Raw genomic sequence first — 25,852 nt, 5'->3', positions numbered from 1 at the left:
AAAAGTAAAAGTAAAAGTGTGAAAGTGTATGTAACAGGCAAAAGGAGATGTGGCACACCTCTTAGACTATTCCACAGTACCTTGACATTTAATAAGTAACAGTATAGTAACCAAGTTGATATTAACTCTCTGCCAACTACTATTTTTCACGCTGCCACACATTTCTATTCCATCCACAACCACAGCCCCGTAAATTATTCAGCGAACGATATGTAGTCCGCTGATTTTAATACAAACCCCCAAGATATGCAACGATATTTTGCATGGTGCATATTTTTGACCGCAAGGTAAAATTATACGCAATTAGAATAATGATGTTATTTGACAAACTTACTGAAGAATCGCAATAATCTGCAATGTTTATTAATGTACAAGAGATAGGATAGGATTTATGTGAGTTATAGTAAAAGGTCTCAGCACATAAAACAGAAATCAATTTCAATCTAACATTTTTTTTACATATACTAAACATTGATTTTATATTATTGATTACATTTCAATAATAAACTCATCTTATATTGTCTTTTGAATTTAATTAACGTGTATTCTATATTATTTATAGATATAAATATTTAAATAGATTATTATTTCCATTTTATTGCTTTTCGCTTTTATTGATTTTTACAGTACATAACAGCAATCACATAGGTATATAGGAACTTGAACTTGAACGCCTGGTTTCAATTTCACAACCTGCTCAATTCAATAGAATTAGGCGTTGCGTTGCTGGTATTCATTAGTAAAACAGCTAAACAGATGATAACAAAATAAAAATGAATAAATAATGAAACGAGCAGCAGAATTGATATATTTCAATGGTCGACTAGAAATCTACCTTAAAATTTGATGAAATGAGACTTACAAATGTTCTATATTTTGTTGAATTAGATTTACTTTGTATATGTAATATTTAATTATATATGTATATATACATATGTGCATTTTTAATTATATTTTTATATACTTATCTAAGCTAAAGTATAGACAAATTATTTATTTTTTTATTCAAGGTAATTGTTTTTTGAGTTTTTAATATTTTCATATTGTATGCTAAATCACAGAGAAGCTACAATTGACGCAGAGCCTCACTTACGCATTTACACAATATTCACATTTAATTCATTAGATTACTCATTTTGTAAACAACCAGAGAGGCAGCGAGACGAAGAGCGGAGAGTTAGAGCCTTGGTCTGCCGGAGCACTTAAATGCGATTACAATACGCGATATTTAATCTCTGATAACAAGCGGAAACCAGACAGTCGTCGATTAGACGTGAGCTCCCTAAAGTAGGCCTCAATTAGAGAACATGTCAGTTTTTATTTAGTCCTCCGTGCGCTGCTTGACGAAATGTTACGCCACAATTCAGCTCCGCCGCGTTGCTGGCAGTTGGCCTTGCGCCGCATCTTCAAGGCTCAGGATTTCTATGGCAGCATACGGCCGATGATTGGGCTGGCCCTGGTGTTGGGCATTACGCCGTATTTCGTCTGTCGCGACGGTTGCCAGGGCGAGCGAGTGGTGCGCGAATCGTGGTATGGATTTGCCAATGCCATCAGCCGCTGGCTACTGATCGCCTACTGCTACTTGTACACACTGCAGCAGAAGGAGAGCCTAATTGGCTACTTCATGCACAACCACATCTCGCAGCTGAGTGCTCGAATGCATGACGTCACCGGCATCGTTGCCGGCATCGTCATACTCATATTGCCGCTCTTCCTGCGCCGTCATCTCCGCAATGCCCTTGAGAAACTGGTGTGCGTCGATAGGCTTCTGGATCACCTGCGTTTTCCCATTGACTATAGGCAGGTTCAATATCAAATTCTGTTGGTGCTACTGCTGGTCTCCACCCTGGATTCCACCATCATAATTGTCTGTCTCGTCTGCCTGTCCATTATGGAGGTGCAGCCCACATATCAGCTTATTTTTAGCATGATGTACGAGCTGATCATCATATCGATAACCATTTGCATGTTTTGCTTGTTGGCCGGTTCGATTCAACGCCGCTTCGAAAAATTGCACAAGGTGAGTCGTTATTCATTTCGATTTAAGTTAATAATATCTTTAAGCCTGTATATATATCTACTTCTTAAAAACTCATATGAATTACAGACTTCTTTTTTTGATTCGCACTTTTTTATAGCTCATATTATATATGTATTTACTTCCTTCATATGACATATGACATAACATACATGAGTAGCACTCAGTCTTATGTAGGTCAATAGCCTTTGCATATTTGCACCTTCTGATATATATCTATGTTCAGCCGCTCACATACCTGACATAATTAAATTGAATTTTCGAGTTTGCGCAAAAAAAGCCAACTGGTGTCCTGCTCGGCCCGCTAGCTCAAGTATATAGCCCGTCATTCAAATGTCATCGAAAATAAACTATTCTGTTTTTTAGCATGCCACGCTCCATAAACGCGATACATTATGCATGCGCACAAGGCACCGAACCAACAGAAACTGATCAGCATATGGCCAAGAGACGCCATACCCCATTGCTCAGCTCCAGCTACATATTGCGCATACGCCTCGTGAGCGGCTCAGCTGAGTGTGACTGTCTGCATGCGTTTGTGTGTATGTGTGTGTATTTGTGTGCTTGTGTGTAGTCATGAGTGTCAAGGATATGTGTTGATAATGAATTGCGAGCCATGAAAGTGTCGGAGCACTTCCGGATGGGCGACAGCAGTTACAACAATATTAGAGATGAACAAATTTCTGCTAGCGGGATTCGAAAATTAATGGGTATAAAAGTAAATTGGAAACTATAAAAGCAATTTATAAAAGCCTTTGAATAGCTAGATTGTTAACTAAAAAAGTAAATCAATTAAAAATATTTATTTCTTGTAGATAAAAAATCATTTTAAAAAAATCAAATATATTATAAAAAAAATAAAATTAAAATATATATTTTAATACCTAATATATTCTAAAAATATAGTCCTAAATTATTGTTTAAAATCATATTATTTATTTTTATAAAATATACTTTACTTGTATTTTCATTATTTTATTTATAATATTTCATAAGTATGATATATTTCCAATTACTACATGTATTCAGAGGAATAGCCTGACAGCCCCTACATTTCAAACTCCTGTTTACTTGTGCTGCCTTAATCAACCTTCAAAATTATATTGAGTTGATATCATAATATAGTATTAAAATAATACCAAACATACAGAGAATACCCAGTAGCCTTATTATTAGACAATTGTATGCATAACAAGCAGGATGTTGTCTGCGAAGCAATGAGCCGAGTGGACAGAGGTTCTCTGTCTTGATACGTCATTGTATCACTTATTCAATGCCAAGGGCCACCCACTCCACCAGTCAACATCCTCGCATAGAGAAAGCGAGACGAGAACTCAGTTATGCTAACAACTAAATTAAAGCCAGACACTGGCGTCTGCTTGACTATGCTATGCATTGCTCACCCTCAAGGCCACGCACCAACACAAGCACCAACACTTGTTGAGTTTGGGCTGCTGCGATAATCCGAGCGTTGTGAGTTGCTCTCACGTTCTGCCAACTGGGAAAGTGAATAAAAGCCGACTGCATGATGAACATCATAATGAGCTACTCGCACACGCCCACGCCTCGGTTACACTTCCGTGAATGATGCTCTCTTTCACTCTCTCTCTATCTCTCTCTCTCTCTCTCACTCACTCAGTCTACCACTCTCCCTCTTTTTGTTTTCATTTTTTTTTTTTTTTGCGATATGTTTTTGTTTTCGCCAGCAAGCGAATCGGGCGGAACGTCGTCCTGGCTGCAGTTCGATTTGTCACTTGGGAGCTAACGGTTGTGCGTCTTCATCATTTGTCGCTTGTCATACAAAATGTCCACGGCGTTGCGTCGGGTGCGAAAGTACTTTATATCGTCGCAGGTCTATGAGGCACTGCGTCCACTACTTTTCCTTACCTTTCTGTATGGACTGACGCCGTTCCATGTCGTGCGCCGTAAGATGGGTGAATCGTATATAAAGATGTCGTGCTTTGGCATCTTCAATATATTTGTTTACATTCTGCTGTGCGGCTTCTGTTACATCACATCGCTGCGTCAGGGCGAGTCAATTGTCGGTTACTTTTTTCGCACAGAGATTTCAACAATTGGCGATCGCTTACAGATCTTCAATGGACTCATTACGGGCGTCGTGATCTATACGTCGGCGATATTGAAGCGCTGCAAGCTCCTGGGCACCTTGACAATTCTCCACAGTCTCGATACGAACTTCTCGAATATCGGCATACGCGTTAAGTACTCCAGGATTTTTCGCTACTCGATCATGTTGCTCATCTGCAAGCTGCTCATTCTGGGCGTCTACTTTGTGGGCGTATTCCGGCTACTCGTCTCCCTGGGCGTGACACCCTCCTTCTGCGTCTGCATGACCTTCTTCCTGCAGCACTCGGTGGTCTCGATTGCGATTTGTTTATTCTGCGTGATTGCCTTCAGTTTCGAGCGACGTTTGAGTATCGTGAATCAGGTAAGTTACATCAAGGTGATTAACCCGCACTCCCTGGACTAGCCCAGCTCAGGGCCTGCGCAAATAGTGAAACTAGAGGGAGGGAAGCTATTGCCTGTTCACCCTAAGGGCACAACACTTATTGCTCAGCCACAAATCAAGTGTGAAATTAATTTATGTTAATTCAAATATTTGTTGACTACGCTTTTGTTAAACTGTTGCTTGTGACCTGACCTCTAATAGATTACCTAAATAGATTTAATTTCACATGTGTGCAGGTGATTATTAGAATAAATTCGTTGGTTTGCTATTTTGGTGTGCTTAGGTGCAAAAGGTAGGAAATGAACAATATGGAGCGATGTTAGACTCGCAGCATGCTAGTTATTTGCTTATTATTGTTGATGGGTCAACTTTAGGGCTAAAATGTCCTCGGCATAGAAGAAAAGAACTATCAAGCAGTAATCACCAGACATGTTGCTTTTAAAAAAGTCAATAATGTTGAAGCTTAGATAATCAAAGCTCATCAAAAATTGTGATATTTGTATATATATATATATATATATATTTCCTCAACTATTACCTACATAGTTGGAATATCTTCGAAGCAATAAATATACATAAAAGATAAGATAAAATCCGATTAGTAATTACAAATAGTAATTGGTGACCTGTCAGCTGACAGTCAATTACAAATAACAAATAACTATGATAAATACAGGAAACTCCATAGTCATAGACCATGTTAAAAATAACGCATTACCAAAAATCCAATAAGCTTCAATCGTAATGCTTCTGATAAGCTTTAATTTTTGAATATACATAAATTTATATTGAATATTGCGATTAAATATTGTATTTTTGTGAAAATATTTGCTTAGTGATAGTTTTAGATTTATACTTACAGAAAGGGTTATCTAAGTATCAATACCTTACCAATTTATAATGGTATCAAGACGTCCTAGAAGTCCTTCAAATCATATTTAAATATGCTCTTATCTCATCCTTCTGTGACACCAAAAAGGTAAACAAACCCATTTACTGTCAATAAATTTACAATTTACAAGCAACACACGTGGGTTAAACTTGTGCTGCTCTTATCAGCTTTATGAGCATCATAATTGTCACGGAAGCAAAGGCTGTTGTTTACTACTGTTTCCCTTTCTTTTATGGTACTCCAGCTATGTCGCATAATTCTAAAAACACAAAGAACCGTTCTACGCCGTTGAGCGCTGAGCTGTTGTCGTCTCAGAGCTCTCGAAGACAACTGGAAATCCTTCCCACCTTTTACAACCTTTTATGGATATTGTATGAACAAACAATTTTGCTAATTTCCCGCAGAGCAATGACCATAAATTTATGCGAAGATATTGCAGCTCATTCGGGGAATCCATAAATATCTTTGAGTTTTAGTAATAAGTATTAATAAGAGTAAAAGACACTAACAAAGCTAAATGGGGACAATCATATATAAACAAAACAAAAAAAAACTAAGAGAATTTACTCGTTCTGCTTATGTTATTTTAGTAGATATCAACCATACTGAATTAGTGTGAGCATTGCAGATATTGTGAAAAGGATAGATATATATATATATATAGACAAACAGAAAGGAAGATGTAAAGTGAGTGTGATAGACCGAAAAAGAAACAGTGTGGTAAGGCATAGAGATAGAGACATTGTAGGAGGGAGAGAGATACATAAGAAAAGAAGAAGATAGAGAGTCAGTGACTGACTGAATGAAGAAGATAGACTGAGAGAGACAGAAAGGTAAATAGTGAGAGACAGAGAAAAGGAATGAGGGAGATTGATGGAGAGGCAAATAGAAAGAGAGTGTGATAGAGAGTGAGAGTGGAAAAAATAGATAGGGACAGACAGAAAGATAGAGCCTACATAGCTATATTAGATATATGATGGACTATACATTCCCATCGCACTTTAGCATTTGTCATTAATCCGTCTGTCCTATCATGACGGGAGATAAGTATTCTTTTTACTCTGAAGCAAGACAGCTACGGCATTGCTCTATATTTCTTGTGAATATTTCAATTGTCTGTTAGGAATTCATTGAGTAAGAGTTAAAGTGCCCAAGGGTGCACAGACAGACAGCCAGACAGACAGCCAGACAGCCAGACAGACGGACAGTGAGAAAAGTGTTACCTTTTAAAATGTGGGTAAATCGTATAACTAATTAGTAAGAAAGCGAGAAAGAGAGAGACCCTAGGGAAAGGCTCCCAGTCACCTGTAACTGGCCATTAATTAAATAGAACAGTTTAAGCTAACAGCACTTACACTCAGTCATATCCGTATTCGTATTAATATTCGCATTTGTATTCGTATTCATATTCGTACTCGCTGTCGTTGACATGCGGCATAAAAATGCTAAAATTATTTACTTTGAGCCAACAAGCATGAAATGAATGAGTCGTGGCCCCACCTCATTAGAACAGAGTCCGGTCCGGTCCGGTCCGGGCGCCGGCGCCCGGCAACATGCAAATTATTTGTGCTGCTTGTGTTCAGTTGACGCGTAAAGCTCCAGCTGTGCAGACCACGGCCAATAGGGCAGCATGGACACCAAAAAGGATATTAGTGTGGAAATCGAACTGAATACTATGCTGCAACATCCGTTTAGGCGTCGCGTTCGTCGGTGGTTCACCGCCAAGCAGCTGTACGAGAGTCTCCGTCCACTCTTCCATGTGACCTATTTGCATGGACTGACATCGTTTTACATTTGCAGCGATGGCAAAACCGGACGCAGGGACATTAAAAAGTCCTGGTTCGGCTACCTAAACGGCATTGCCCATATCGTCGCCTACTCCGTCTGCTATACTCTGACCATTCGCAACAATTGCGAGTCCGTTGCCAGTTATTTCTTTCGCTCTCGCATCACTTACTTCGGCGACTTGATGCAAATCGTGAGCGGCTTCATTGGCGTCACGGTCATCTATCTGACGGCCATTATACCCAAGCACCGGCTGGAGCAGTGCCTGCAGAAGTTCCATACCATGGATCTGCAGCTGCACAGCGTTGGCATCAAGATCATGTACAGCAAGGTGCTGCGGTATAGCTATGCCGTCATGATCTCCATGATGCTCGTTAACTTTGGCTTCTCCTGGGGCACCTTTGCAGTGCTCTACTCATCCAAAACGCAGCCCACCTGGGCACTGCATTTCACATTTATGGTCCAGCATACGGTCATTGCTATTGCCATTGCCATGTTCTCTTGCTTCACATATCTGGTGGAGATGCGATTCGTTATGGTTAACAAGGTAAGCAGCAGACTTAAGGCATACGAGTACCTAGAGATATTTCGTACACATAAACAAAACTGTTACCAGCTATCGCTATATTGTATATATCTGATGTACTGGCCAAAAAATATCGTTCGCGGCAGTTTTCATAAAATAAATTGATCAAATTATTATTATTTTATTGTTGATATTATCGATTAGTATACAACTTTTAATTAAATAATAATGAGAATTAACTCATCAAGTTTACCTCGTTTTTTTTTTACATATTTTTATATATTTATATATTTTATTTTTACTATTTTTTTGTTTGTTTTTGTTTATCAAAATGTTCCCCTTTTATTTTTTTAATTTACAAAATAAAAATCAATTCACAAAAAATTGATATTAAAGATTTCATTCATACGGACAACCAATACATTTATTTAATGTTAAAATTCATTAAAATATCTCAACAACGTTCGACCGTCTTGAATTTCATTTTGACAATGCCTTAATTCGGCAAGTAAGCGAATTAAAGGAACTTAGGGAGGGCAAATATAGGCAGAGCAAGCACTGGGAGAGCAAATCCAGGAGGAGCGACATACCTATGTCTGCGTCTTCAAACAGCTCTTACAAATCGAATTCGAGTGCCGCTCTTATTACTTAGAAATACTTATTTGTAAGACATTCAAATGAGTTACATATATTTGTTCTGTTACTCCCCTATATACATACAAATAATATGTAGATATATAAATATATTTAAATATATACTGTAAAGTATTTATAGAACAAAGAATTCTCTAGAAATTTACACAGCCATAATAAACACAATGGGTTTACCAAAAACTAGTATTTGCACATGTCATTATTTAAGTCAAGGGAATACTGAATCTTAAACAGCTATTAAAAATGCTTTATGCATCTAAAATTCAAGTTGACCGATTTTAACATTATTTATCTGTGCTCATATCTCGCTTCACGGCAATATTAATATGACACATGGGAATAATTACAAACAACATAAAAATATTGCATGTTTCAATGCGTACTCACAGTTGGCTACATTACGGGTTATATTTTGTCTGGGATACACATACACCTGCATATATTATATACATAAAGTATACCAAGTCCTTTGTGTCATACTCTATTTAACGTCAGCCAATTATTGGCAGCGTAGCAAATTCAATTAAATTAATTAACTCAACCCTCGCAAGTTGGGGGACATAAACGCTTTGTCCACCTCACGAGCGCTCACTTTATAATTTCATAGCAAAAACAAACAAAGTGAAAGTGTCATGAAATAGAATGAGAGTCCGACAGGTTTCCCATTACGCGAGACCTGACAGCTCCTCAATTCCGACTAGACGAAGTTCAAGGCTTTAAGCTCTATCAATAAATAATGTGAACCACTAAGTTGCAGTCGCTCTATAAAAGGTGCATCACTTCCGCTGTCCAAATCAGTTTGAACTCTTCACCGCCATGTGGCCAATTTGGAGGGAACTGCTCAGTCCACGCGACGCCTACGGCGCTGAGCAAACGCTGCTCCTTTTCACCTATGTGCTGGGTCTAACGCCCTTCCGGCTGCGTGGCCACGGGACGCGCCACTTTGAGCTCAGTCGTCTGGGCTATCTGAATGCCCTGCTGCAGCTGACCTTCTTTGGCTACTGCTTTCTGTCTGCCCTCGTCCAAGAGCAGAGCATTGTGGGCTACTTCTTCAACTCGCCCATCTCCCAGGTGGGCGACTCACTGCAGAAGTTCATCGGAATGACCGGCATGTTTACGCTCTTCCTGTGCTGTGGTCTGCGCGTGCGACTTCTGATACGGCATTGCGATATGATCGCCTGCATCGATAATCACCTGCTCGACGTGGGCATCTGCTTCAATTATAGCCGCATTATGAGTCTGCGGCACACAAAACTTTTTCTCATCGCGGGCGTTCAGCTGGCCTATCTGGCCAGCTCGATTTCGATGCTAATCTACAATGATGTGCGGCCCAGCTACACTGTGGCCGTTGCCTTCTATGTGCCTCAATTATTCCTGCTCAGCATTGTCGTGCTCTTCGGAGCTATTCTGCACCGCTGCTGGCAACAGTTCGATGCGTTGAATAAGGTAAACGCGAATGGGAATAATTCTGAATTGGTTACAAATATATATCCAATTTGTTTGGTATTCCAACATGCCATACCTTTTTTTGTATTCCTCCTGCTCTTTTTGCTATTTCTCTGCTTATAAACAAAGTAAGGCTATTCGTCATAGATTCGATTTATTAGCTCCATTCGAAATTGGCTTTTTATTTAATTAATTAGGCACAATCTAAATCTAGGTTTTGATGACTCGGGCTAGGCGCTTAATCGCCTGCGTTGCTCATACGCCATGTGGCTGCCGAGCTGTTTGGATAGATTTGTGCACCCGGCCAATGTCTACGACTGCTACCGTCTCATATTTTATATGGCTCTGTGCTGTGGACTTATGCCTTACTATGTGGACAGTTCGGGGGATCGACTGAGACTTTCCTACTTCGGCTTGCTTAGCGCAGTTCTACGAGTGTTTTTCTATCCGGCGAACTTTGTCTACAGCAGCATAGAACGTCACTCGATAATGATCAGCTTTTCGCTGACGAACGTGTCCAAGTTCACGGCCGACCTGGAGTTGTTCAATGGCATGGTCGGAGTTGTAGTTGTGATAGCGACGTCGATATTGAGAAGTCAGGACTTGTTGCAGCTGTTGGCCATATACGACGGTTTGGAGCAGGAGGCGTTTCCACCCGTTGGAGTTAACTTTAGGCAGAGTGAAGCGACCAGAGAAATCGTTCGCCTGTCAACATTTCTATTCCTCACGCTGTTAAGCTTTGTGATCTATAGCTTCGTCTGGGTTTTTCCTCGACTAAATCCATACATCTGCTACTGGGTGGTTGTAAGCTATTTCTCGCCCAATTTTATAGTTTGCATTGTAAGCATAGTCATCAGTGGACTGTTGATCAAACTACGCATCTACCTGAGTGCATTGAATGAGGTGTTGCTGACTCTGAATCACTTCTATGCTTGAGCTAATTATTTTCCATTTTGTATACTTTCAGGTACTCAAGAACCTGGCCCATCAGTGGGATACACGCAGCATCAAGGCCGTGCAGAAGCAACGCTCACTGCAGTGCTTGGACTCCTTTTCGATGTACACGATCGTAACCAAAGATCCCGCTGAGATCATACAGGAGTCCATGGAGATTCATCAGTTGATCTGTGAGGCAGCTGCCACGGCCAACAAATATTTCACCTATCAACTGCTCACGATCATTTCAATTGCCTTCTTGATCATCGTCTTTGATGCTTACTATGTGCTCGAGACTCTGTTGGGCAAATCGAAGCGCGAGAGTAAATTTAAGACCGTCGAATTCGTGACATTCTTCTCGTGTCAAATGATATTATATTTGATTGCCATCGTTTCCATTGTCGAGGGCAGCAACCGGGCGATCAAGAAGAGCGAAAAGACCGGTGCCATCGTGCACTCGCTGCTCAACAAGACCAAGAGCCCCGAAGTGAGAGAGAAGCTGCAACAGTTCTCCATGCAGTTGATGCATCTGAAAATTAACTTTACAGCGGCTGGACTCTTTAATATCGATCGCACGCTCTACTTTACGGTGAGTAGTGGAGTCTCTTAATGGATGATATTTATTTATATTATTCAAAACAAAAAATTAATAAAAGTAAATATTCTTATAAAATCCATTTTATTAATTTATTTATATTATTTAAAATTTGTTTATCATATATACCGTCATATTTATATTCTATGTTCAATTTTAATTATTTAAATAAAATTTTATAAAATTTCTTCATCTTATACAAGATTGATTTTTTCTACTTTAAACTTAATTACATATATATCTTACTTACAACTTATTTATACCATATTTTCTTTTCACATTTCAAAATTTACTTTTAAACAAATTATTTATTTTACTCAATTTTTCAGATCAGCGGCGCTTTGACCACATACCTCATTATATTACTACAGTTCACATCTAATTCGCCTAGTAATGAGAACAGCAGCGGCTTCGACTGTTGCGAAGCGTATCATAATATGACGAATCATACCGTTTAGTGGCAGGACGGACGGTTTGTCGAGCCGAATCTGGAGCTGGTGAAATCACTTGTCGATGTTACGTCCAAGGGTTTTTTGGGGCAATAATATTAAGCAGTTTAATTCGATGTTGTTGCTTTTGCATGTATTATCAATGTATTTTTCATAGATCTATTTATTAGTAGCAATAAATGAAGAAATTTATTGAGCTGATTATATGGCATCTGGCAGCAAATGAGGCATAATTTATATTATGGTGTCGATAGCTTTAACTAATTAATCATGGCAGACAGCAGATGCCCCTTTTGTACAAAGATTGACATGAAAATTGGATGAAATATAACAAAAGTAATATAACGCAAATGAATGAAAAGCATATAATATGCTAAAGGCTAAATCCATTTTCAAACATATACCAAATGTTTTTATACATAATATTTGTATTGTTATACAAAATAGACATTGTATAACAATTCTTATTGGATTATTTCTTAAATTTTACATACACTTTTTTATCTAGTAAAAATTAACTTATGGCGACAGCTTTTTTATTAGTGTAAAATGTAGCACGGAAATGAATATCCCTGTTCGTTCAATTAAGCTAATTAATTACAAAAAATAGTTGGAATGTTTTGTTAATATTAAGAAAAACCGTTTGCAGATATAATAAAACTCTATATTTATTACCCCTGTTACTTTAGTTTATAAAGTAAACATTGAGTGGAAATAGAGTTTTATATACATGTATATGAAGGAAGACCATATATTTATATACATAAAAATATACAGCAAGAATTTCCCACTCTAAAAGTACAATTTACTTTTCAGCTAACGATGAAATAAACCTTAAATCAAACCCAAAACAATCTTTTTCAATTGATCCAAAATAATTTCATTTCAAAAACTTGCCAAAAGAAAAAATTGCGAACTGTTTCGATTTTCATTCAAAGTAAAATTAAAATTAAATATTTTAATACATAAGAAAAGATGAAAAAAAAAGATAACTATGTGTACGAAATCATTTTAAAATTCGCAAACGTTAATGGTTAAAAAATCCATATTGTAACATTAAAATTTTAAATAAAAAATATATATTTATATAAAGCTATACAAATAATTTAAAATCAGATGAACTTGAAGCACTTTTCATATGCATAATCCATTAAAGTCGTCCACAAATTTGTTTATACTCTTTCAGTCATGGAATTTGGTATGTATTGGTGACATAGGCTCTAGCATATACATAATTACACGCACACATACACACCTGTATATATTTCGTAAATAACTTGTTGCACTTGCTAAGCAGCACCTGACGCTATGCTACGCATTTAAGCGTAATTAAATATTTACCGATATTGATATTAGCTTATTAAGCCGTCCAGTTGTCCAAACGACTTCTGTTCCAGTTACGCTAACGATGCTGACATATGACCCAGCCTGACGACCTACAGCAATTTCGCATTTAGTTAGCGGCGAGCGCGCGAGGTGACCTAACGTGGATTCGCGACACGGCAGACCAAACTTGGATTCGATATGGTTTTGAAGGTGTTGAAGCGCATGTCACAGGCGGATAATGTATTCCAATCGCTGCGTCCGCTCACCTATATATCGCTGGTGGGCCTGGCACCGTTCCAGCTGAACCTCAACTCGGACAAGGAGGTGCACACTTCGTCGTATTCCTTCATAGCTGGCATTGTGCACTTCCTCTTCTTTGTGCTGTGCTTTGTGGCATCCATACGCGAGGGCGACTCCATCATCGGCTACTTCTTCCAGACGAACATCACCAAACTGGGCGATGGCACACTGCGCCTCACTGGCATCATAGCCATGTGCACCATCTTTGGATTCGCTATGTTCAAGCGCCAGCGGTTAGTCAGCATTATACAAAACAATATCATCGTGGACGAGATCTTTGTGCGCCTGGGCATGAAGCTGGACTATCGCCGTATCCTCCTCTTCACCTTTCTCATCTCCATGGGCATTGTGATCTTCAACGTTGTCTACATGTGTGTCAGCTATGGGCTGCTGGTCAGCGCCACCATTTCGCCATCCTTTGTCACCTTCACGGCATTCGCGCTGCCCCACATCAATATCAGCCTAATGGTCTTCAAGTTCCTCTGCACCACCCACTTGGCCCAGAGTCGTTTCAGCATGGTGAATGAGGTGAGTCCTTAGAAAGTCAAGAAATATTCCAGCCCAATGGAGTACTTCATTACTACGACAAACAGACAACTACAAATTAAAATCAAATCAAAATTAATTGATTACACACAAGCCAAATAAACTCTTAATTTAATTTTTTTCCCCTTTATGAGTTTGCTCAGCTTAGCGCTGAGAGTTATTCGCGGAGTTGCAGTCGTAAATAAACTGATACAAATGCATTGAAAGAAAGCTTTATAAAATTAGTAATTCCAGCAATAACTAAAATTCGAAACAGAAATGGAAAAATATTTTGAAGTGAGATTATGCATATAAGTATTTAAGTTCTTATGCAAACTACTACATGGACAGAAGACAATAAATAGAAACAGAGGATTAAAGAGAAACAAATACGAATAATTTAGTCAAGCACAACCAACTCCATAATACTCCTTCAAAGTCCAAACAAAGTTTTAAATATCGTTTGTAGATGTCTTATTTACTTACTAGTTGCCACGCCCACAATGAAGCCAGATTAAAAATACATATTTTACAAAAACTGTATGAATAAGTATTTATTGGAATCTAGAGATCTGTAGTGTCAACAGATAGATGACCGAAGTAATATAAAATTACATATAATATAATTATATATTATAATATATATGTATATACATCGTTATGCTCTTTAAAAAGAAAACATTCCCTTGAACTTATTGCTACCTACACAGATTCTCCAGGACATTCTGGATGCTCACATTGAGCTGAACAGCGCTTTGGAGCTGTCGCCCATGCATTCGGTGGTGAACAATCATCGGTATGCGCATCGGCTGCGTAATTTGATCAGCACACCCATGCAGAGGTACAGTGTTACCTCGATAATACGCCAGAATCCAGAGTACGCCATCAAGCAGGTGGCCAACATTCACAATTTGCTCTGCGACATTTGCCACACGATCGAGGAGTACTTCACCTATCCGCTGCTGGGCATCATTGCCATATCTTTCCTCTTCATACTCTTCGACGACTTCTATATACTGGAGGCCCTGTTAAATCCGAAACGCTTGGATTATTTTGAAGCCGACGAGTTCTTTGCCTTCTTCCTAACTCAAATGATCTGGTACATTGTGATCATATTTCTGATCGTCGAGGCCAGCAGTAGCACCATCAGGCACAGCAGCTGCAGCGCCGCCATTGTGCACAAGATTCTCAATATAACCGACGAGCCGGAGCTGAGGGATCGGCTGTTTCGTCTCTCGCTGCAGCTCTCCCATCGCAAGGTCAAATTCACCGCCGCTGGATTGTTTCGCTTGGATCGCACGCTTATTTTCACGGTTCGTCTCCATATAAATACGAATATTTCTTTGAAGTTATTTATTAATGGCTCTCATCGCAGATAACTGGCGCCGCTACATGCTACCTCATTATACTAATACAATTTCGCTCCACTCATCACGTTGAAGACTTTGGAAGTACAAATAATACGGACTATATGTAACTGAACTAAGCTTAACAGCGTCTTTTAAAAATCTTTGTAATATACACATTATTAAAGCTATTTGTTATCAAAAGTATTTAGTCCAGACATTAATTGGATTGGATTATATATGGAAATGTTCTTCCAGGTGAACATAACTGGCTTACTTTATAGAATCGATCGTTTGTTATTTTAACTTGTTTCGGCCCTTTTACCATCGGTGATAATTTTTTTATGTTTTCTGTGTACCTTACAAACGTCTTCGCAGAGCTCCAGTGTTGGGAAGATATTGGAATTTCCAAGGCAACCATTATAAGGAAACATTTCGCACTCATTCGTATCCAAATGGTATGACCACATATTACGAAGTAGGTTGCACGTTCCTCTTACACCGGGCGGAAGCCGGCAAATAGCTAAATAAAAATTAAAATGAGGCTCGAATTCAATAAACAACAATTTATTTAAATTCTATTTCTTACCGTGCTGCCTGTGACTCAGAACAATTGTAAGTTGGCCGCAAGCCAAATAAAATACAAAAGCTAATTTCATTTTGGGCCTTTCGAGATTTACTCAGATATTCTTTAGTTGAAGGCTAATTTACTCTCAGAGCTGCAGGCACAATTCAACTGAAATGAAATAATATACAATTGAATGAACATTTTAAAAATTATAAATTTCAGCCGTAACTAATAAGCGAATCATGAGAATTATTATTATATTAAAGTGCTTAACAAGACATTAAAACTTTAAACCTCATGCTGTTCATTCTATTATATACATATATTTGCAGGCAGATTTTTAATGTAACTTGTAGTATATGAATTAAAAAAAATTAAATTAAATTAAATTATAATATTTCATTAATTTATTTAAATTTTTTGCATATATGTATTTTCCGTGTTTTTCAATTCAACACGCTTAAAACATAACGAGCTCTCGTTCAAGGCGTTGCCAGCACATATAAAAGCTTTGCTCAAACAGCAACAAGCAGTGCAAATCAAGCAGTGAACCATACACATCATTAAACAACGCAGCAACCTTTTCAAAACACGAACTGCAACCGTTAAAAGAGCAAAAGAGACGCGCAGTATTGTCCTAATTTCAGCGGCTTGTCGTTCACAGTTCGCTGAAAAGGCGAGTGTGAACTAATTGCCACAGCCTAGCATAATCGCAGACGGACAGCGCTCGGCTTAGGCGCCATCCGTCACTAATCAGTGGTACCAGTAATCCGCATAGACACGACATTTGGTCACCGCGCACTAGCCGCATAATCCAATAAGCGAACTCAACTAGTGTAACGACATTTGATTGTTTTATTGCCTCAGTAGGTGACAATTTTATGTTAAGTCTATTGAATGGCTTTGCTCAATTGTCAAGAAATATTTGCGTTTGCCCAAACCAACGGACTAGTTACATTCGAAACGTAATAAATACATACACATACATGCATGCATACTTGTATGTAAATGCGAATACATGCATATTTATATATATATATTTCTAATCAGAATGATTAGCCGCATTGATAAGACCTGAACAATTTGTTATCAGTACCATTCGATTTTAATGATTTGTTTACTTTTCCACATACATATGTACAGCCGTCAAAAATGAAATGCCCTCAACACATATAGCAGCTGGATTTTGTATACGAGGAGAGTCAAATATATACATATACGCTTGTGAAGTGAATGCGTTTGGGGCGTTCGCTTGATAACGCCTTCTACAATTGCTCCAGATTGCCCAGCAAAAATGATTGTGATTTTTAATGTACTTAAAAATGCATGTATATCAAAATAAATATAGAATTAGGCCACAGCCAAGCTGCGCTCATCTAAAGAATAATTTGCAATTTTCTTGCATATTTCAAAATACGGCGGATGAAAATAAATAAATAATTATCCACAGTCTAAAGTGCACTGCTTTGCTATGCCTGACTCACAGAGACTCAAGCTTCAAACTACAGTTTGAGTGGCACTCATACGATTGCTCATACATTGCAGTTTCAGAGCCACTGACTTGATATTTAATGCATTTCAATTCAAATTTCAATGACAATCATATAGAAATAAGTGAAGCGCAAATTAACGCTAGAGCACAAGCACACCCACACACTCGCACACACACACCGCCACAATTATGTATGTATGCATAGCGGCAAATATTCATCCGCAGCAACAGCGGCGGCAGCAGCCGCCCGTCCCCAGCTACTTATAGTAAGAACAGAAACGCCGTAGCCAAAGTCGAGGCAGCGCCAACGCCAGCCCCGTTAGTTGCCCGTCCGCTAGAGAGGGCCGCGCACAGTCGTAATCGAGCATTGGCGAGTAACGGTACACAAGCGCAATTTATTTAGCACTCGCGCTCGCATTCGCTTTTCACAGTCCGATTTGATTCGTTCGGCTTTTGTCGCGTGTCGCAAGCGCTGCTCGCGCATCCTCAGAGCCTTAGAGCGTGTGGACAAGCTGCAAAAGTGAGTTACCGTAAAGCAAACAGAAATCAAAAGATTTCGAACAAAAGTAACAGCTGATTTCCATAGGTAAATGGAAAATCATAATAAGTCAAGAATAAGTATTGAAAAGAAAAAAATGCTTATTGTTTAATCGCACACAGACTTTTCAAGATTACAAACAATGGACAATGGCCACGCTTATAGGTACACGCACACACACACACACACACACACACACACAAGTACTAAGTACTTGAGCTGTTAATCTAGTTGCCGATAGGCCCAGACAAACAATGGCAAATCCAAGAGTAAAAGTACAAACTTTAACTTTACTTTAGGCAAATGTTGGTTCTGATTCAGCTCGACTGTTAAAGAAATTAACAACTATTTGTAACTTGTCTATGATTCAGCTAATTAAACGCCAATTAAATGAACATTGTCAACACACTTGAGCGCTTTGCTAATCGCTGTTCGTCACACGAGCCAAAAGAAAACGGAAATGTAATAGAGTAAATAAATATTTAGAGAGCGCTCGGAGCAGTCGGAGCTGTTGCGTTTAATGAACATTTAGTGACTGCTAAAAATACGAACAAATTCAATTGTATAGGTCAGGAAGCAATGCACGCTGACATCTCTGAAGAGGCGAGAGAAGGCGGCATTTGTATCTATATCTCACTCTAGTGGGAAGCAAGTGCAAAGATATAGTAAATATCTATTTGTCTACATACTTATGTGGTTCTTGCAATCATAGCAATAAATTGCAAATTGCGTTGTTGCCACAAAAAAGTCAAGTCTATGCCACAATGCCATGTTTGCGGTCAGCTCTGTATTCGAATCTCAGTCGGGCTGTCGATAATATTAATATCTGAATAGGAATCATTTTAGACTGGGCTGCACTTATAACACTTCTCACTGTCTGATTATACAAATAGAAATATATATATATATATACTCGCATATCTGAGCATATCTGGTTTCCATTTGTTTATAAAATATTCACGTGTATTTGTGGCTAGAAGTTCTCAGCTCTCACATTAATTTTATTTTGTTCAATGGAAATGTAAATAATTTTCACTGACGTAGCTCAATTAAATAATTAACTAGCGTGATTAACTCTCTTGCTTTAATTACAAACTAAAGGTCTATATGTGTATACTATATACAAAACATTGCAATTGCTTAGCTATGCTTATTATAATTTTATTTACTAATCAAAATTCTAAACGATTCAAGCTTGAAACAAAAATATTTATAGTTAGCAGATGTAATCCCTTGGGGAACAAAAAAAAAAAAAAATTAAAACCCTATTTTGACTGGAACTAATACTGCTCTTTCTTAAAGAATTTTATGATTTATGATCCCTTAAATATTTTAAGTTATATCCCCAATTCACTTTTTGATTAATTTATATACTATAAATATTAATCAAGCAGCAGTTGATTTAAAACTGCGCCAAGTTTGTTATTTTAAACGCTGTTGATCAACAGAGCAATTAAATAAATAATTCATTCATTTCCAGTACACATGTAACTGTTAAAAATACACAACAAAGTAATGCCAGTAGATCTGTAGATATCAGCGCTGGGCAGCTTGGGACTTGCACGTGAAATTAGTTTCATTTCATTTAACATGTTCATACTTTTCATATACTGAGAGGGGGAAGAGACGGGGAGAGACGGGGAGAGAGAGAGAGAGAGAGAGCACTGAGCAAAGCAAATAAATTATAGAAATTATAGAATAATATCCGCTCCATTTGTAGCAATTTCACTAAATGCACTAGCGAGATCCTTGTCTATAGTCCATAGTTTTATATATTGAATACGATTGCTGCAGTTCCCTTGCATGCAAAGATCACAAATGTTAACTCGAGCTCTACTTTTTTTCGAGAACAATTTGTTGGCATTTACAACTCATTTCTTTCACACCCGAATCACATTGTCGTTTAACGATTTGGATTTATTATTAAAGTGGAATATCACATGCTTAATTTAATAATGAAAAAAAATGCTTGATGCTTGCCGCAGAGCGCGAATCGCCACTCAGTAAAAGAAGAAGAAGAGACAGAAAAAGAAAAAACGAACCTAATTGAAAGCAATTATTCCATGCAAAGGCTTCGACTCTTTTCATAAAATTTAGTCAACATCTGGCCCCATATATAGAGATATATATGGGTACCATGGCATGCATGTCATTTTATGTTTTGAGCGTTGATCTTGATTTCAATTAAGTTAAATTCACATTAAAAGTACACGTTAAATGCTCTCTCCAAAATGTAGAGATTGTATACAATATATACTACTCTACTAAATTTATTATATTAAAAAATATATTCGCACACTTAAAAAGCATTCATATTATTCCTGATAAATATAACTAAGTAATTGTCAATCAAAATGAACAATTTGCAACACGTCGAAGATCAGATACTCTATTTTAGGCAGTCTACTGTAAAAATCATTTTAGAAGTTTGTATTTGTATTTCTTTTGAAATCAATTATAATATTATGAAGACTAGATGCAACGGATCTACTTCTCAATTTGATAGTTTATAAAAAATAAATAAAATAATAATTTTTTATATTTTTTTGAACAAATTTATGAGAATTCCTCCCGAATAAACTTTCTCTTATAGACATATGTTCGTATATAGGCATTGATATAGCTCAATCTGCTCTGGTAGCAAAGCTCATGTCAGCTATACAATACCCATTAGAATAGAGTAAAAGTTTATACGAATTGCCGGCAAGTAGTTGTCTTTTTTTTTTTTGTTTTTTTTTTTTTTTTTCTTTTTTTCATAACAATATGAATGCATTCATCAACGCGTTGCTGCTCTCTTTATGTAGATATGCGAGTTTTTCTTTTATATACAGTCGTTGGGTACGGCAGAACGGTAAGTGTCAAAGACCCAACCATAGCTCACATCGGGGTCAATTGATAGACTCAATTATGGCAAAATATCACAGAGCCGAGCGACCATTCAAACACATGCATAGAGCCACGCCATATATGTATATATTAGTATATATTTATATACATATATAGAAATATATCTGAACAAATTGAACGTGACACGTTACGTGTGAATTTGGAAGGAAATATGGCTTGTGGACCTGTGACCCAGCGATAAGATTGCAGTGTGAAATGTAATTTCGTTTGCATTTCCGGGATTTGCACGCCGGCTGTCTTCAGTTACCGCCGCTGCTTATCGGGTTCAAAGTACGCTTATCAATGACAGCCGCCCAATTGATTCACGCCGTTTGATGACGCTGTGGTCCGCATATCAATTGCTTTCTATTCAAACAAACCCACACGTATATCGTTTGTGGTAGCTGTAAACAGCAACGGCAATTGTAATTCAAAAAGTTTACAGATACATTAAGTATACGTACATACATTACGCATACGTATCAAGTCACATCGATTATAAAAATATGAAAAAAGATTATATATATACATATATGTATATTTCTATATATGCCGGCTTGCATGTGTAGTCTTCGCAATTATCAACACTGATATGACAGCTACACACACCATCGCAATAATTATGAATACAAATGCCCGATTATTTACTTTGGCTGGGTGTAAACAAGTTACTCACGTGTTGTCATTATTATTGCACAGCTATTAGCAAAATCCACTCAATTGTTGGACACACAGTCAGCTCACTCGCCCGCCTACTTAAAATATTTATTTACTTACTGATATGCAATTTTCGTGTTATAATGTATTTTATTTAAAACAGGTAAGGCCAGTAATAAGTGTGAACAACTTTGGCCAAGTTTAGTTGCAGGAATAAAATCTATTGTATTTTAATTAAATTATTTGTAGAATCTTTAATTAATGATGGTGATCAGCTTTAGCTAGATTTAGTTTCAGAAATAAAATATATTATAGTTAAATTAAATATTTTTTTTTATGATTTTATAATCATATATGGACGTTAGTTAAATGCAGCTTCGTCTTTCTATCGTGAAAGTTTAAGCAAATTAACTAATTAAAATAGATTTCGTACTATACTATTTTACATACGTATTTTTTTTTTAATGTAAAATATTAGTTTTTTATATTTGTTTACTATCGGCCAACATTTATGACAACTTAATCTAAACACAAATTAATTATTTACATTTTCTAAGATTCCCCATTCTAATAATGCCCGTTGAATCATTCCCTAAAGTATGCAATATATTAGTCATATAATTTGATTGTAAAACTCATGTTTTAACAAATACAAATTAAAAGCAAACTAAATATATTTAATCAAATAATCTAATTGTGTTGTTAAGGTACTATAATTGGATTTTACACATTCAGCGCATAAAATAAATATACACAAAAAAAAATTAATCAGAGTTGTAAGTGTTTTAAATTTAAATTCAAGAGTTTTTTGTCAAAAACTTTTAAATATAAACTTGTGAAGAAAATTCGAAACTTTTCATTTACAGTCAGCAAACTAAATCAGTGCTTCATAACCATTTTTAACACTTAAAGGAAACATTTAAAATTTCTCTTATCAAACAAATCACTCTGCAACAGTTGCTCAAGCCGACTCGACCTCATTAACGACTTCAGCATACAACAAAATTAAAGTCTGGCCAAGAAGTAGAACTAGTGCTTAGCCTATTTCTTATTTGCTTTTTTCACGTGATGAAATTTCCCAATTTTCTATGGCTTCACGTTTTAGGCTAATAATAGCATTGAGACACTTTTGACTACTGGAGCAGCGGAAAGCAGCAGAGCGACGTCAGCCATGCCTACACAGAACAGCGCCATGTGGCGGCAGAAGAGCAACCGCGGCCTGTTCATTGGCATCTTTGGATTTTGCCTTGGACTCTTTGGAATTATGTGCGGCATGTTCTGGGAAGATATATTCAATTGGATCAAGCATAAGGTAAGGCGACGTGATGCGTGCAGCTGCAATCGCTTAACGCCAATCAAAAGCCAAATCAGAGACGGGACGAGACGAGTCGCGTCGAGCAGGTGGCTCAAACAAGCCGCCTCAATTGAGGCACACTTGTTGAGATTCTTTAATTAATGGCAATTGGGATTTGATCTTTGTACAGGAAATGGCGCTCGCGCCCGACACACGTGTCTATGAGAACTGGAAGACGCCACCGATGGAGCTGCACCTGGACATCTATCTGTACAACTGGACCAATCCCGAGGAGTTTGGCAATCTGAGCAGCAAGCCCATACTGCAGCAGCTCGGCCCATATCGCTTCATCGATAAGCCCGACAAGGTCAACATCAGCTGGCATCCGGCAAACAGCTCGGTTACCTATCGCCGGCGCAGCTTCTACTATTTCGATGCGGCCGGCAGTGCGGGCAGTCTGGACGATGAGATCACCACGCTGAATGCAGTGGCTCTGGTAAGTATGCCGACCCCTGCTCATATCAATCTTGTCCAACACTCCATGAACTCTTGCAGTCAGCGGCAGCCACGGCCAAGCAGTGGAACGCCGTGAAGCGGGGCATGGTCGATGTGGGCCTGAAGCTGTATGGCCAGGAGATGTCGGTGACGAAAACGGTCGATGAGATGCTCTTCACTGGCTACAGCGATTCCATGATCGATGTGGCCATGGCCATGCCCATCTTCGGCGATGAGGTGAAGGTGCCCTTCGACAAGTTTGGCTGGTTCTACACGCGCAACGGCAGCGCCGATCTAACGGGCGTCTTCAACGTCTACACTGGCGCCGACAATCTGGCCCAGCTGGGTCAGATGCACTCCTGGAACTATAATACGCACACGGGCTTCTTTGATTCATATTGCGGCATGACCAATGGCTCGGCCGGCGAGTTTCAGCCACAGCAGCTGCAACCCGGCGGCAGTGTTGGCCTCTTCACGCCGGACATGTGCCGCACCCTGCCATTGGACTATGTGGAGACGGTGGAGATCGAGGGGTTGCAGGGCTACAAGTTCTCTGGCGGCGAGCGCTCCGTTGACAATGGTAAGCATGAGCTAAGGGAAACTTGGGTATATATACTCATAGAAGGGCAGCTTATGGGAAAATTTCCACGTACTAATGTCTGTCTGTCTGGTGATTTGCATATCAATTTTAGCCAAATGCCTCGGTTGCCATATAATTTGTCTACACTCTACAATTAAAATTCATAATCTATAGATTTTATGTAATGAATAGTATTCACGTTAAACATGAGTTAAATCCATCTAAATGATCGAGGCAGATGAATCTGCTCACGAATTTCCAACAATTACAAATCTTCTGCTTCAATAGAGCCAGACAGAGATCCATGAAAAAATGATTTTCCAATGAATGAGTAGATAATACAACTCAGATATCAAATAACTTTTACAAGAAGGCTTACGCTGACAATGCTCGACTGATACATGCCCTAAAGCCAGAAAAATTTAGTAGTTTTTGAAAGCATAAATGTTAAATGAATTATATTTATTAAATTTGTTCAATTCATATATATTTCTAGTTCCATATTAAACTCTTCTCTTCCAGGCACACTTTATCCCGAGAATCTTTGCTTCTGTGGCGGAGAATGCGTGCCCTCTGGTGTGATGAACATCAGTTCCTGTCGCTTCGGCTCACCTGTATTCATGTCCTATCCGCATTTCTACAATGCCGATCCGTACTATGTGGAGCAGGTGGAGGGACTGCAGCCGGATAAGGAGCAGCACGAGTTCTACATGGTCGTGGAGCCGAGCACAGGCATTCCGCTCGAGGTGGCGGCGCGTTTTCAGGTCAACATGCTCGTCGAGCCCATCGACGGTATTCAATTGTATACAGACATTCCACGCATTTTCTTTCCACTCATCTGGTTCGAGCAGAAGGTCACAATTACACCCGAGCTGGCCGATCAGCTCAAGCTGTTGCCCGTGCTGCTGTTGGCTGGCCAAATCTTTGCCGGCATCTGCCTGGCTGTCGGTCTCATTCTGCTGCTCTGGATGCCCATGCAGCAGCTGCTCAGCTGGTGCCAGTCGCGTCAGTACGACGTGAAGACGCAGCAGAAGAGCAACGGCCAGTACAAGAGTCGCTCTCAGTTCTCCAGCGCCGAGGAGCTCAAGTCCAAGGCCTCCACGTTGGTGTGCGAGAAAAGTGCTGGAGAATCACCAGACAGCTCACCGTTGCTCGAACGGGATATCAAGCCCGCCGTAGTGATAACCAAGTCACAGACCGGTGACAATGAAGTCACAGCCATAAACAAGGGCACGGACAGCAAACAGGACTAAAGCAATTCAACTGGAACAACTAGCCGTCCTAGTGCTTTAAATAGTTTATAGTCAATTAGTTCAGGAAAAAAAAAATTTAATATATATACACCTTCCGACTCCGGAATACATTCATAGCTGGCAATGCCAAAGATTATATAGCTGGGAGAAGAAATTATTGAAATCATATCTTACGAATACTCTATATACATATAACATATATTAATAAGTTTATGTTGGTATTTGAAATTTTAGGGTAATGAAGATGACCAAAAATTTTAAAATGTTAAAGCTGATTAAATTAAAGATTTTATATGCATATACAAAAATATACATGTGTGATTTTTCATATAATTTGTATTAGCGGTAATAATACAAAAAACAATGAATAAATATCAATTTACTGTATAATAAAATCATATTTCATTGAATTTATAAAATAAAACTGGTTAAAAAAAAAATAATAATAATAATAATAATGGCCATTTGTTGGAGCCATAAAAATAAATATAGGCTATTTGTTAAAGCCAATATTTATTTTTTAATATTAAATACTCAAACTGTAACTGAAATTAAAACTGCTGTGTACATTGCTTATAAAACCTGTTGCTTAACTTTACATTGCTTGCAGAGAGCTTTGATCTATGAATTTAAAACTGTAGCCAAGCTCAATTAAAATTTGTTGCAAAACACTGCTTACAAAATGCACTGCTTTTGCTTGCGAACTGCTCAAGCAAATTTAATTCCAAGCTTCGTACTGCTTGCAAGTGCCACAGTAGCCCCCAAACTGTAGGATTGCCTTCTCAAGCATAAAAATCGTTC

The 25,852-nt window shown here is 38.3% G+C and overlaps 3 protein-coding genes across 9 annotated transcripts; all 3 read left to right on the top strand.

Annotated features, from left to right (window-relative positions):
- The first annotated feature begins 1,053 nt into the window (after positions 1-1,053).
- Gr28b (Gustatory receptor 28b) lies at positions 1,054-12,787 on the top strand. Of its 5 annotated transcripts, none has more exons than XM_089464499.1 (3): positions 1,054-2,020; positions 10,779-11,336; positions 11,672-12,787. In XM_089464499.1, the coding sequence occupies exons 1-3, from the start codon at positions 1,349-1,351 to the stop codon at positions 11,798-11,800; spliced, it is 1,359 nt and encodes a 452-aa protein (XP_089320625.1). In that variant the 5' UTR covers positions 1,054-1,348; the 3' UTR covers positions 11,801-12,787. The 5 variants fall into 5 exon arrangements, with proteins under 5 accessions (XP_089320625.1, XP_089320627.1, XP_017857910.2 ...); XM_089464501.1 differs by lacking the exon at positions 1,054-2,020 and adding an exon at positions 3,587-4,487; XM_018002421.2 differs by lacking the exon at positions 1,054-2,020 and adding an exon at positions 7,001-7,732.
- Positions 12,788-13,268: 481 nt separating this feature from the next.
- Positions 13,269-15,841, top strand: Gr28a (Gustatory receptor 28a). The gene is made up of 3 exons (XM_018002440.2): positions 13,269-13,945; positions 14,653-15,255; positions 15,318-15,841. Exons 1-3 carry the CDS (start codon positions 13,316-13,318, stop codon positions 15,417-15,419), a joined length of 1,335 nt encoding a protein of 444 aa, XP_017857929.1. The 5' UTR covers positions 13,269-13,315; the 3' UTR covers positions 15,420-15,841.
- A 1,794-nt stretch (positions 15,842-17,635) lies between these two features.
- santa-maria (scavenger receptor acting in neural tissue and majority of rhodopsin is absent) lies at positions 17,636-25,359 on the top strand. 3 transcript variants are annotated; one of them, XM_018002423.2, is made up of 5 exons: positions 17,636-17,868; positions 22,535-22,741; positions 22,914-23,219; positions 23,279-23,798; positions 24,321-25,359. In XM_018002423.2, the coding sequence occupies exons 2-5, from the start codon at positions 22,601-22,603 to the stop codon at positions 25,049-25,051; spliced, it is 1,698 nt and encodes a 565-aa protein (XP_017857912.1). In that variant the 5' UTR covers positions 17,636-17,868; positions 22,535-22,600; the 3' UTR covers positions 25,052-25,359. The 3 variants fall into 3 exon arrangements, with proteins under 3 accessions (XP_017857912.1, XP_089319587.1, XP_089319586.1); XM_089463461.1 differs by having other exon boundaries at positions 17,636-17,934; XM_089463460.1 differs by lacking the exon at positions 17,636-17,868 and having other exon boundaries at positions 22,261-22,741.
- Positions 25,360-25,852: the final 493 nt, after the last annotated feature.

This window comes from Drosophila arizonae, chromosome 3 (assembly GCF_054131065.1).
Source record: "Drosophila arizonae isolate 15081-1271.41 chromosome 3, UAZ_ARI_1.0, whole genome shotgun sequence".
Classification (NCBI taxonomy): Eukaryota; Metazoa; Arthropoda; class Insecta; order Diptera; family Drosophilidae; genus Drosophila; species Drosophila arizonae.
Note: the sequence above shows the minus strand (reverse complement) of the source record. Positions and strands in the feature narration are given on the sequence as shown.

Bases quoted from the DNA above. Each gene is read 5' to 3' on its own strand.
- Gr28b (XM_018002421.2), top strand. From the start codon at position 7,031: ATGGACACCAAAAAGGATATTAGTGTGGAAATCGAACTGAATACTATG. The intron at 7,733-10,778 runs GTAAGCAGCAGA...GTATACTTTCAG, and splicing joins GATTCGTTATGGTTAACAAG to GTACTCAAGAACCTGGCCCA. The intron at 11,337-11,671 runs GTGAGTAGTGGA...TCAATTTTTCAG, and splicing joins ATCGCACGCTCTACTTTACG to ATCAGCGGCGCTTTGACCAC.
- Gr28a (XM_018002440.2), top strand. From the start codon at position 13,316: ATGGTTTTGAAGGTGTTGAAGCGCATGTCACAGGCGGATAATGTATTC. The intron at 13,946-14,652 runs GTGAGTCCTTAG...CTACCTACACAG, and splicing joins GTTTCAGCATGGTGAATGAG to ATTCTCCAGGACATTCTGGA. The intron at 15,256-15,317 runs GTTCGTCTCCAT...CTCTCATCGCAG, and splicing joins ATCGCACGCTTATTTTCACG to ATAACTGGCGCCGCTACATG.
- santa-maria (XM_018002423.2), top strand. From the start codon at position 22,601: ATGCCTACACAGAACAGCGCCATGTGGCGGCAGAAGAGCAACCGCGGC. The intron at 22,742-22,913 runs GTAAGGCGACGT...ATCTTTGTACAG, and splicing joins TCAATTGGATCAAGCATAAG to GAAATGGCGCTCGCGCCCGA. The intron at 23,220-23,278 runs GTAAGTATGCCG...GAACTCTTGCAG, and splicing joins CGCTGAATGCAGTGGCTCTG to TCAGCGGCAGCCACGGCCAA.